Source organism: Siniperca chuatsi, linkage group LG8, assembly GCF_020085105.1.
Source record: "Siniperca chuatsi isolate FFG_IHB_CAS linkage group LG8, ASM2008510v1, whole genome shotgun sequence".
Classification (NCBI taxonomy): Eukaryota; Metazoa; Chordata; class Actinopteri; order Centrarchiformes; family Sinipercidae; genus Siniperca; species Siniperca chuatsi.
In genome coordinates, this window is record NC_058049.1 from 6,131,183 (window position 1) to 6,144,719 (window position 13,537).

General features: G+C 36.5%; 1 protein-coding gene across 12 annotated transcripts in view; it reads right to left on the minus strand.

Moving 5' to 3' along the window:
- Positions 1-2,201: 2,201 nt before the first annotated feature.
- prom1a (prominin 1a) overlaps positions 2,202-13,537 on the minus strand; it is an 83,055-nt gene continuing 71,719 nt past the window's right edge. For 6 of the 12 annotated variants that reach the window (XM_044206047.1, XM_044206048.1, XM_044206050.1 and 3 more), the window contains 8 exons: positions 13,262-13,330; positions 12,590-12,679; positions 12,022-12,137; positions 11,242-11,265; positions 10,773-10,841; positions 8,076-8,178; positions 6,080-6,112; positions 2,202-5,452 (listed from right to left, as the gene is read on the minus strand). In XM_044206047.1, the coding sequence (XP_044061982.1) occupies positions 8,109-8,178; positions 10,773-10,841; positions 11,242-11,265; positions 12,022-12,137; positions 12,590-12,679; positions 13,262-13,330 (438 nt within the window). In that variant the 3' untranslated portion in view covers positions 2,202-5,452; positions 6,080-6,112; positions 8,076-8,108. Of the gene's footprint in view, positions 5,453-6,079; positions 6,113-8,075; positions 8,179-10,772; positions 11,610-12,021; positions 12,138-12,589; positions 12,680-13,261; positions 13,331-13,537 lie in introns of those variants that run through there. The other 6 variants (XM_044206053.1, XM_044206055.1, XM_044206057.1 and 3 more) reach the window with 4 other exon arrangements.

Here is a 13,537-nt window from a genome sequence, read left to right on the forward strand (position 1 = left end):
CAACAGTTATTTGATGTCTGGAGAAAGCAAGGGCCGCATGAAATGTTGAAAGTGATGCTCACGTTTATCCAGGTGTTATGTAATAAGAGTACAAACTGTCACACATAAAAAAAAAAATCCCTGAAGAACAAAATTATGTTAATTGCATCTTATAGAACAATTACTTGCAAACAGTCTGACGCATTTTTCTTGCCAGAGGGTTTATGTAATCATGCAAACATCATAGTTGATAATTCTCCTGTGCTTGCTGAGTACATCTCTATCTGACAATATTCTCATGTGAACTCATGACTCCTGAAGCCCTCAAGTTCTCGCTTGTTTTAAAAGGCAGTTGGAGCTCACAACCATGCAGCGCAGCCTATCATTTCCCTCCAAACATAAACACAATCAGACTGCACAACCACAAAGACACTTAAGTAGAAATCACTCACACATGGCGGACCAAGTATAGTGTGGAGCATGGTAAGTAAATGCCACGGCAATTAAGAAAGAACAAGAAATGTCTGTATAAGACCAGGGGGGTTAGCATGGTTGTCGGGCCAGATAGTGTGGGGTGGGGTAGGCTATGTCTTAGGTGGCTTTATTTTCAGGCCCATATGGAGTAAAAGGTTCCATTGTGAGTAAGTAAAAGTAAGTAGTCAACACAACACAAAGAGATTTAGCTTTACTAATTGGAGTGAAAAGAATTAGGGTCTTTCAAATTATGTTTTGAAAAAACACTTCATGTTCATGGATATACAGTACATTTAAACACAACTGATGAATTTTTCTCTCTGTTTTCTGAAGAAAATCAGTTTACTCAGTTTTTTTAATTGTGAGTTACTTGTTTATTCCATCAGTAACTTTGTCACCATTTTAGGATGAAGATGAAGGTTTGTGTCTTTTTTGACATGAAATTCTTATGCTGCACTCCCATCTTTTGCTAAATTAGCACTGTTTCTTATTAGTCTTTGCTCCCTTAGTGTTTGTGTTGCCCTGAGATTGCAGCATATTTACCAGCACACTTGTTAAGTATCAGCCTTTGTAAACGCATAGTATGCTGTCTACTGGTAAGTGATATTCAGTTTAATACAGCTTTATTTATCTCTATGCAGGGCAGTTGTATGTGGCAGCTCTTAACACAGGGAAAACACGTATGATAAACAGGGAAATAACAACAATTAAAAAAAAGAAATTAAAATAAAGGACAAGACACATTTAAAAGATAAAATCGGTGGAGCTCCAATAATACATAGATTAATAAATAAAAAGCTATGAAGCCATTAAAATTAGGGCATCTATAATGTAGCGTGCCATTTTCTTTGCTGGCTCTAATAACTTTTCTCTTGACAGTAAACAGTATTATGCATTTTAATTTGTGAATTATTTTCTTTAGAGCCCCCTAAAGTGCATAATATTGGAGCTCCTGCTGGCAGTGTTAGTGTATGGCTCTACCATGGATGTATAATAAGTTCTTATAATACATCCATGGGCTCTACCCATCAAAGATGGATTGTACATATAGTAATGTGCAACTTGCGTATAATCTCGGAAATGACCATTGCAACATGTTTGATGTGTAAATAAACACAATAAGATATTTTCTCATAACAGCTGCTTCTGTTTTTGAAGTTCTTTTTGTTCTCATCTGTCTCTTATACAAGCCTATTTAGAGGTAGGAATGAGTTGGCATGTGGTTTTCCTGGTGGTGTTTATTCACACGCTGTTTGGTACCTGAGAAAACCTCAGAACAACAGCTTATGGAAGAAGATAATCATCTCCTGTTGAAAATAGCTGACCAGTAACGCAACCCAGGGCTCTGGCTAGCAGAGCAGAACCACATAAGAGTGTGCAGTCTTGTGTTAAAGTCTTAATATACACTATGAGCAAGATGTCTCATGTTACATGTCATTTGTTTTGGATAAAACACATTAACAATTAAACATGGTTACATCAGTAGCACACTATTTTAAATATATAATCCCCCATTCTGGCTCTTGATGCATATATGCTATGCTGATTTTTTATTTATTTATTTTTTTGCTTTACCACAAACAATAAAACCCTTTACAACATTCGTCTCTCATTTGGATTAAACCAAAATATTTGCCCAAATGCACTGCCTATTCAAGACAGAAGCATTTTTATAATGACAGAACCTTTTTGGGATTCTTAGAAAGACACTAAAATGTAAACAAAACTGAAAAAAGAATGACAATAACTTGAATTTCAAAGTTTATTCACAATTTATACACTCTCTTTTCACCACCACATAAAAAGTTCCTCTTCCGTCAGTGCCCAACTTTGGAGCATCACAGTTCAAACCAGTTACCACTGTATCCGTCCTGACACATCCATCCAGGGTTCGGATACATGCTATCTAGTTTAAGCACTTAGTAAAATCATACAGCTTTTCTCCCAAGATGGGTCACATCCAGACTCTAGCAGACAAGAAAACCAATGATAGTCCTGTCAAAGTGAGCACACAGATTCTTCAAAAATGTCCATCTTAACAACAAACTGGGTATTACAATGAAACAAGTAAAAAACTGTCAACTAATCTTTTGCTAACTGAAGCCATTTTGTATTTACACCACGGAAAGATTTTTTCCTGGTATATGCTGTATATACTGCACACTACTTATGTATACTATTACTATGTATATTGTAGTATACAGTGCTGTATGTACTAGTATATGAGCTACTGTATGTAGAACAAGAAAGTTAGCTAGCTTTCAAGCTGTAGCTACTAGCTAACTAGCCTGGATTAGTATCTTTGTATGGCCAAAACCATTATCTAAAATTATGAAAACTGTGGGCTATATGATTTGATTAAAAATGGTCATAAAAAGGGAACAAAGTACAGGAGATCAAATATTTTCTGTAGTTTTCAATGCTAATCAGTTGGTTTTGTTGGATCAAGTCACACAACTTTGATGCTGATGGTAGCTGATGAAAAAGCTAGCATCAAAGTTATTTCAAAATCCTGCAGCTCTTTTTTAATAAAGTGGTCATTTTATGCTTTTTGGCTTTTCCCCTTTTCTTTATTGTGTTATATATTTTTTGTGCATGCAACAGGTTTGCAAAATGAAAAAGCTCAAAGTCCAGCCCAAAGGGAGTTAGAGTGAGAGTAGAAGTGAGAGGATTCAAGAAACAGGGTGAAAAGAGATAATGCTCAATGTGCAGTATGAGTAAAAATATGGTGTTTTTTGAAAATGACCATGTAAACCTATTCTGGTACAACCCCAAAACAAAATTATGAACCTGAAAACCAGCATAATATGACCACTTTAAAATATGAAAATATTGAATTTGGTACATTTGGTACTGTAAGGTAGGTACTGTAAGCTAGCTTATTCTGCTATTGCACTGTTAGCGCATCCAGACACAAGTATAAAATTCAAACTTTCAGTGTTAAGAAGGACATTATTTTTTCACTGTGTGCATCAACACTATCAACTGTGTAAACCATAAAGCGTTCTACTGGTTTTCCACTATTTGATTGACAGTGCTCACTTGTCCTATGGGCCATGAATGGATTGTCTAATTTCTCACCACAATTACTGCTGACAGCTGCTGCAAATCTAACCTGTAAACATGGAGGCAAGCTGGGTGGGATAACTGGATTGGCTTGACCAATGCGTTAGTGATAGAGTTCAGCATATTTCAAGTAATACAAAATAAAAAATAGCTCTTGAATACATTCACTCGTTCCATAGTTTTTAAATGTATCCATAGCTACTGTGGGGTTTTAAAAAGCAGAAATAAAATAAGCACATAACTGATAGACCACTAAAGACCTGAGACCTACAGTAAAAAAAACAATTTGGCTTGAGAAATTATTTCTCCACTTTAAAAGTATCACCACTGTGAAAGCAAGAAAGATCTCAGTAAAAATGTCATGTTAGTGAACTCCACATGATAGCTTGTGTTATTAATCTATTCATCACCTAGGGAACAATCTATAAGCCTCACACTATGACACTGTCATAGTGTGTGATATATTAAGAAGTCATGCTCTGATTTTATCGTGTGATTTAAAGGGAAAATCCACCCCAAATACTTTCATTGTTGGTAATGGGTATTTGGTGATGCATTTTTTTTGATTGATTTTGTTGTTTGGTGGTGTATTGTTGGTACTCCTGTGATTAATGGCCAAACTTTGATGGCAGGATGTTATGGTTAGATATTTCCAGCACATCTACAATGGAGACATTGGTACCCAACCTGGGGGTGAGGCTCCCTAAATGGTTCCAAGATAAATCTGAGGGGTCTCAAGATGATTAACAAGACAGGAAAGAAAAACAAACATATTTCTGTTGTGTATAATAAAATATAAATAAAATACTGTTGTCTGATTCTAATTCTTTTTCTTTCTGATTTTTCTTATATTGGATATCTTTTAAGTTTTTCGGGTGGCAAAAAAAATTAGCACACAAATTGACATCAGCCTTAGTAGACCAGAATGCAGCGACAAGCCATATTATTCATTGATGATAAGTTTGTCTCACTTTTTTAATAATAATTTTTGTTTAAAGGCATTCTGGGAAATGTAGGAAATGAAGACCTAGCACAAAAGTAGATGCCACAGGTTAAGGGAAAATGGGTATGCTAAAAAAGTAAAAGTATCAAGTACGTTTTAGACACAAAATAATTCTTTGTACACATTTAACATCACAGATTGGTGATTTTCAACAGTGTAAGAGCATCCGTGGGTGGATTTTCCCTTTGAGAAGGAGCATATCTATCAACATGCCAGGTTGACACATACTTCTGAAAGGCAACCAGTCATTTGCAATTTTCCCCAAACCAGTCAAACTCTGGATGTTTTGTAATATTGTAAACATTTTAAAAAGTCATGCTAAATTTCTTCATTTTAATCACAAGAATCCACCTGGGAACAACCTGTTTCGTTTTTTTTTTTGTTTTTTTTGTTTTTACCACTTTGTTCAAATCATCCAGTTCTCAGTCATTAAGGTATCGCACCCACCAATTTACACATGCTGCAGTTAAAAAGGATGTGCCATTTTCAACAAAACAGTACTTTTAACTTTCCTCACAGTTGTATTGACAGACTGTCCCACTTTTAAAATAAGCTTGTGTTGAATGTGATACATCCATTCAAAGTGCAGGAGAAACAGCTTTCCACGACCTTCGGGTGACCTTTCAGCCACTGTCTTCTTATGTACAAACAAGGACATTAAAATGAACAGGCATCACAGTTATTGTCATGTGCTCTTGCCGAGTGTATTTTCAGCTTGGTTTTGTGTCTTAACAAATGTAAACGCAGACACAGCAGTCCTTTGAAAAAATGCAGAACAAGCCTGGCTCAGATTGATGCTGAGGGAGAAGAGTTTGATGTCCGCTAAAGATAAAAACACCCAAATGGCTTTGTGTGTTCTTCTTCTTCTGTTGTAAGGAAACCATCTTTTATTGAGCTTCTGCTGGTCCGAGGGGTTATGAAACTGTGAAGCTTAAAAATAGATGGAAAACAGGAAAGGTTTTGATTAGTAAACCTGCTTCACATATTATTGCACATACATATTGCTGCACTTTTGTACCAATTTAGAAAAAGTTAAAGTACAACTTCTACTGCTTTTCTTAACTCTCTTCGTGTCAATGCTCTCTTACATAATGATGTAATACTGTCAGGAAACTACACAGATCACTCACATGAGCCTGCATTAATCAATCCTCATACTGAGTCTTGAAATTAAATAAATAAAAAACTTTTGTGTGATCTCACTTGTTTCCATATCACCTTGGCCCAGGAATTGTCATTATCTTGGCAATAGGGATGAGCCTTTTTCTTGAGACTGAAAATTCTCCATTCATGTGAAACTGCTGTGGAAATGCAGAATTGCTACAAACTCTCATTTGGTAGAGTTTTTCCACTTGTTTTAAGGAAAATTAGATTTTCAGGCTCGATACTAGAGTAAATTACTATTTAAATGGACATCTTAACAACAATGGCTCTGAACCTTTGTATTCCTTACTATTGATGCGAGAATCAGATCCCATTCTGCTGTTGGATCGATTGCAACAGATTCAACTAAATGGCTACAATGTAAAATGTAAAAATGTAAGAAGGCAAACTTACTATGGTGTATTTTAGTTCCAGTTTTCAAGGGCACTGTGAAGGCAAATATTGGAGAAAAATGAATTAGATTTTTTAAATATTAAGTGAATAAACCCATACTGTATTGCTTTTTTCTTTTGAATGGCCCAGGAGATTAATGCAGCTCTGGCTGAGTTGTGAAATAACAGACATAAGAGTGCAGTCAGTGATGCTTTCATGAAGATCCATAAAGAGTTTTCAAAGACTACATGGTACTTTTTGCTACTGAAAAATCTAATTATTGTTATAGTCATGTACAACCTGCTGTCCTCTGGGAATCATGTATTTCCCTCCAGATAATCAGATACTGAAAGCTATATTCCCAGATGATGTATATCATCTATGCTATGTGACATTTAGTATATCAACTACAAATGATCATGTAACCAGAAATTATGCTTTTTAAAAAGTGACATTTGACTGAAGTGACTGACATTTTTCACATTTAATTAAACCTTGTTGCTTAAAGCAAGAGTACGTCACTTTAGAAAGAAGAAATAACCCGTTTTTCCTGTTGCAAATACAAATTTTAATTCATGAGCAATAAAAGTGGCTGCCTTTGTGGGGGCGTGTACAGGTGAGACATGATTTACGATCCAAGTCCAGTTGGAGTAACAGATAAATGCGTTTAAAGGCTTATCAGACAGCAAAACATTGGACAACGGTTTGTAATACTCACAGACAGCATTTTAAAACTCTGGAAAGTTATCAAGGGCGGCAACTATTTTATCTTTCGTCACAATGACCGCGAGGTTAATAGCAGAAATACAGCGTTCATGTTACAAAATAATCTACCAGGAATGTGCACTTGCATGTATTTGATTGGCCAAAGCAGCACAACAAAAGTTTTTGCCAGATGACCCTGCGTTGGCACCCCCACTGCATTGATGGACTGGCTTCACTCAAATGAACGAGAGGGCAGTGCAGGGCTCAAGTCGGTCTGAACGCAGACTAACTGGCTCTGGTAAGACCAGTAGCTTATAGTGGCTAATGTTAACTAATATTTTGCCAACTTTAGGTAGGCATTGCCGTATGACATTCCTGAGTCATTTTGCTGATTTTATGACTTTTCTCTACTTCTACTACTGTTACATTACTAGCATTTACCCATATCCAGTAGTGGTGCTGTTCAGCAAAAGTTACATACTGTACCCTGTAGTCTTGCTTTTTTTAAACAAGATTCCCTTTTTGATGAATTGCTTGAGACCACCTCCAAACAAACTATAAACATTAAACATAATTTTCTGTGCGTGTATACTTAATTTTGGTTGAAGCATTAAATTTTGATAATTCTCGTGAACAACAGACCCCACCAGCCCCAACAGGAACTAACGTAGAGTGGCCAGAGAGATTGCAAATACATCAAAAGGCTGTTGATATAAAATGCAATTAAGAAAAAGTCAAAGAATCAAATATGTTGTTTTGCAAAATTATAAGGATTAGGATATAAGGATAAGGATAGACAGTAACTGAAAAGAAATGTCCCAATAGAGGCATGAAGCTGGTCAGAGAGCTTACTGACTGTTTTGTAAATGAGGCAGTTTTTAGTACCAAATTATGTTATTATCAATAAGCATCAAACAAAGCAAAAATGAGAAGTAAGGGGAATAAGCACATTTAGCTTCTCTGCACTCCAGCACAGTGACTAAGCAGTCACAAGTAGTCAGACATAAATACGGTGAGGACATTTATGGTTCGTTAGTGATTCCAAAATTAGCAGTTCTCACCATGATGGTTTTACTGCAAAGTCACAGTGAAAAGCGCTAAAACAAGCTGTAAAGAAGTGTTAAAGAGTTCAGTTAGAGGGGTACATAAGAAATGCAAAGAAATAAGATTAAAAATAAGGAGAGACAGATGGCATGGTGACGGCAGACAAACAGCAGGATGCGATGACAGCTGTGCAAAAGAAAGATTTAAGATTGGAAGGAATTAAATATAACGGTGTTAGAGAAACGGAGGTCGCGTAGGTTTCCACTACCTTTCAGGAGCCAGAACAAGAGCCGGCTCTCTGTCACCAGTCGATGTGCCTTGGAGGAGCCGAGGCCCGCGGGAACCTGTTCATAGTGTCATAGGTAGGGATGCTACCAGCGCAGGGACACAAACGCACACACACACACACACAGGGCAAAACATTAACAGCACAGACAGAAAATTAAACAATCACCATTTTGTGAAACCGACGCCTGCTTCTCTTCTTTTACTTGGCGAAGAAGAGCAGGGCGAAGGGTTCACAGGCAGAGAGCAGAACAGCTTCATCAACATCCTCTGGGGGATTAAGATAAAATATGGTCAATTAAAGGGGCAATAATTAAAGTTTTTCTTGTGTAAAAGCACAAGGTAATGATTATATTAGTGGGGTTGATGGGGTTGTTGATCAATACCAGTGACACAAGGATTATTTCACCAGGTTCAGAGATTTCTGGTTCTGAAAACTTACAGGTTAGATAGACCTTCATCAGATTTAGATATTTTTTTTCCATTTTGAAAAATCCTAATTTACACACTCCTGTTGTGTAAATGTGACTTCTTTGCTTGTGTCACTTTACAGGTTAGCATGGTTTAAAGAGAAACAGGTGGGTGAATTGTCAGTGTTTTATTAGCAATTGTTCGTTGATAAATTTCAACAGAAGTCACAGATTATTCAGTGCCCCTTTAAACTCATGCTTGATTTTTGGTGATTTGTAAGTTTTGTTCCAACATCTTGTATCCATTTTAAGAAAAATTTAGAAGTTAATCATTCAATATTTAAAAAAAAAATTACAGTTCCATCTTTGAAAATGTTGTGTTTTTCAAGTAAAGACCAACAAAATGGCAAATAAAAAATCTTTCTTTGGGTTTTACTTTTCAGCAAGGCAGCATTTGCTCAAAAAGTGGATAGCTCCTTTTGTAATGAAACTCCACTCACATAAAAGACAAGTTCAATAAGTTTAAAAGATGAATTGAAGGATGTTTGTGGATGCAAAGACCAGCTAGTGTCTGGTCTTCGCTATAATTTAGCTGTTTTGCTCTCTTCCTATAGCTTCTGTTACAGTAGGTTGGCTGTTCAAACACATCCTCGTCCAAATGCAACTTAAAAATAAATATAACATGCAGTTAGACGTTTTGTTAGATTAAGAAGGAAATCAAAGGAGCAGCATTCCCAGCATCACACCAAAGCTTGACATGCTTGCCTCTCTCTGAACAAAATGATCAGGTGTACATTCATCGGACTTTGGCTGACTCTAAATAAGAGGAAACAGGAACATTTTTCATACCACATGACCATCCCGGTGTGCACACAGAGCATGCAGTAGGTTATGGTAGATTCCCCAAAAACTACACAGCACAACATTTGGCAACGACAGAGAGAAGTAACGGTAGCAAAAATATTAACACGAGACGGACAGAGCAAAGAATTTACAACAGCAATTCACACCAATTTTATTTCTCTGCATTAAATGCAGAGTCAGGGGTCGGTCATGGTTAGCTTAGCTTAGTATAAAGACTGATAAGAGGGAGCATCTAACCCGACTCCCTCCAATGTGATTACCACCTCTAAAGCTCACTGATTAACATATTGTGTCTTGTTTGTTTAATCTGTAGACAAACAGAAATGTAAACAAGACTAAGAGTCTACAGCCATGCTAGCAGCTCTGTGAGGCTATACTTCGGCACAGCAGTGCATTGAGCTAAATGTTAACTTCAGCATGTTAGCATGTTCACAATGACAATGTTAACATACTGATGTTTCACAGGTGTAATGTTTATCATGTTCACCATCTTAGTTTAGTGTGTTAGCGTGCTAACATTTGCTAATTAGCAATAAACACAAAATGCAGCTGGGGCTGATGGGAATGCCGTTAGTTTTGCAGGTCATAAACCAATGTCTTGGACGAATTACAATTTTGACCTGATGGTGGTGCGAGATGAAAAGTTAGAGGCTCGCCCACGTCATTACAATTCATCCTGAGGGGCAAATCAATACGTGTACCAAATTTCATGGCACACATTCCACTAAAAAACACAAATGTGAACCTCATGGTGGAGCGAGAGGAAAAGTCAGAGGATCACCAAAGGCAGTAGGATTCATCCTCTGGGGACCATGAAAAAAAAAACTAAAAAAGGTTGGTTTTAGGGGAAGTTTCGTGCTGAAATATTTTCTTGATGAAAAACAGGACACCCCAGTCAATGAGCCTAGCTGTTGTTCACAAGATACAGAACATTATATTAATATGTGAGCTTCAGAGATGATGGTGAGCAGATTTTGTTATTTTAGACAGAGCCAGGCTAGATGTTTTCCCTTGCTTAAACTAGGCTAAACGCTTCTTGGCTCTAGCTCCATACTTAACACACAGACACAAGAGTGGTACCGATCGTCTCATCTAATTCTCAGAAAGAAAGTGAATATGTGGATTTCCCAAATTGTCGAACTGTTACTTGGAATTCCTTAACAAATCTGTTTAAATCTGTTAAAAGTACTTTTTGATATATGTCATATTGGATGTTTTATAATAAAAGCTACCATTACCATTACAGCTTTCACTTTATTGTGTGTATAGTGTGTGTGCAATAAATCAACTCCCTCAAAGGCATGCACTGTGTCCGGCCACGTCATTATGCTTGTGAAAAAACCCACTTCCCCAGGCATCCCTCCACCTCCCAGAACATGCACTGACAGGATTATTATAATGCTTACCTTGTCATCATAGGATTTGGGATACCTTGTGAGCGCTCACTATGATAACCATTATTACCAATTTCCATACTGAAAACAAAATATTGTATACAAAAACGAATGAAAAATGTAATGTGAGAGACATGGCATGCTGAACTTTTAGAGTAAAAATCTTTTTGAGTAGTCAAACTTTTCAACAATGTTAGTAGAGTATGAGTATAAACCATAGTGTTTTATTTACACTATAACTTACAAAAAACAGGTGGACTTGTAAGGTAATGATTGCAAGAGCCCTTCATGAAAGGTAAGGGGCACTTTTCAAAGGTAGCACACGACAAGAAGCCACACCATCCACCCATACGAGCAATTCCAAGCTTAAAAACGTAAACCAGCACCAAGAATTTAGTAAACAATTATATGTACAAGATCCAGAGAAAAGCACAGAGTGATGGAAGTTGAAAAGAAGAGGGAGGTGGGTAAAATGTCTTACGTTTTCATGGGAATTGTCTCAATGCTATAAAGATACACAAAAAACACAACATAAAAATGTTATTGAAATGTTCAGCGATAGAAATGCACCAGAAAGTTTCCCACTAATCCAGCACAGATCACACGGCGAGAGACGCCACTGATCAAGACATTGTGCTGTATTTGTGTAAAGCCGTGATTAAATGAGTCCACTGAGGGTGAACAAAAGATCCATAAAGAAGAAATATAAATTGACAAATGCGTCAATGTTTCTTTGTAAAGTGCCAAGTGCTTGACAGAGAGGAATGAATAAAAATAAAGGACATGGAAGATGGAAATAGTAGAAATGGTTATCACAAAGTAAAATGCCAAGTCCCAGAAACAGAGGAACTACAAGGAAGAGAAAATGTAGGGAAAAAAATCAACAATAAACCAGTAGAGCTACTGTGACCAAAAAAAGAACCCCTAAAAAGGTTGTATTGAATCTAAAACTCAAATTTTAGTAAAATTAAAAGAACCTCAATATTATCAAAAAAAAATCTAATCCTTAAGTAAATGAATTAGCAAACTACAAACTGAAAAGTGAAATTCTGCCTTATAACATGCAGTTTAGCTAGAAAGCAGGTAGAGAATAAAAAGCTAAAGAGAAAGAACCATTGATAGCATAATACACAGTAAGGATATCATATCTCATTCTGTTAAGTATAAACTTTAAAAAAATATATATATATATATATATATATATATATATATATATATACAGTTGTAAAGAAATAGTAGAATAACAAGTACAACTACTCACTCATCGTAAACATCTTCTGTTTCCATCCTGCGGTAGTGCTTGGCTAGTTTCACTGCTAGGATAATGCTCGGGAGCAGGAAGAGAGTGCTGCAGCCCAGGCCCATCCAGAATGTGTTCTGTGGCAAAAACAAGCTATTAGAGCTGAGACTATTGGTCCATTAATCGATTATTTCGAATATTTTGATAATATATTAATCATTGAAGTCATTTTCCCAGTAAAAATACCTTTTCTTTGTCCTTTGTGATAGTAAATTAAATACTTTTGGGTTTCGGACTGTTGTTTGGATAAACAGGCGATTTGAAAGATGTAACTATTGCTGAGGCTTTATATCCACCATTATAAAAATCCATCCTATTGGCTTTGACAAACAGAAGTGGCATGTACTGGATGATGACTGTTGTCACATTTGAAATATTTCTTTGCAAACTTGAATGACCAAAATGAACCGTAAATCTGTTGTGATATATCCAACCCCAGTGAGCTACAGCTAACCACCCTATCCTTTTAAAATACATTCCTACCCCTGTTTAAATGGGGTTTGTTTCCCTGTATGCTTGGTATAATTACCATGGAGTCAACCAAGAAACTGCAAGCAATGATTTCCGTTGTGTCCACCATGTTGCTGAAGGGCTTGCACGGTGCAACCTCCATGGCCAACTACAGAGAGCAAGATGATATAAACAGTAAATGTCAGCACACAACAGATTCAGGAATACATACTATATATCAACAGTAACATCGTCCATTTATTCTTTTTTCTGCTTAAAATCGTATCCATGTTACTTGCTGAAAGTGCCACTGCACACTGCACAATAGATCCCTGTACTTTAGGTGTTTATGCAAAACAACAAGAACATTCTGATTGAAATGAAAATGTTCTATTGATAGATCTGAGATCGACAAAACAGCTTCAGGCTTCACACATAACGTTTTTTTTTTAAACTTTGTTTTGAATTCCTTAGGTTAACTACGGCAGAAACCAATGTGCCACAAAGCAAATTCCTTAAATTTAAAGAGGTTGTAATTGTTATATTCGTCTTCTCTATATTTACTCCAAAACTCTTATGTAACATGCAAAGGTCGTTTTGCAAGCACATAACTCTCTGTGTACCACCACTGTTTGGTTGTGACTAAAAGGAATATTGGGCTGAACATATAAGTCAACATTTAAAAACTGCAGCGGAAGTGAGAACCACATAAGCTTCAACAAGTTAAACAAATGAACACACAAATACTTACAGATGTTTTGACCCATTCAATGTATTGATGGAAGTAGCCAACAATGGTCGCTGTGAATTTTCCTGTTTCCTGAGGAAGATTAAGACATAACGTGAGTTACAGACCATTTACAAATTGAGAATATTCAATTCAATTAAATTTTATTTATATAGTGGCAATTCATAACAGAAGTTATCTCATTGCACTTTCCCTATAGAGCAGGTCTAGACCGTACTCTTTATAACATTATTTACAGAGAACCAACAAATCCCACCATGAGCAAGCACTTGGCGAGAA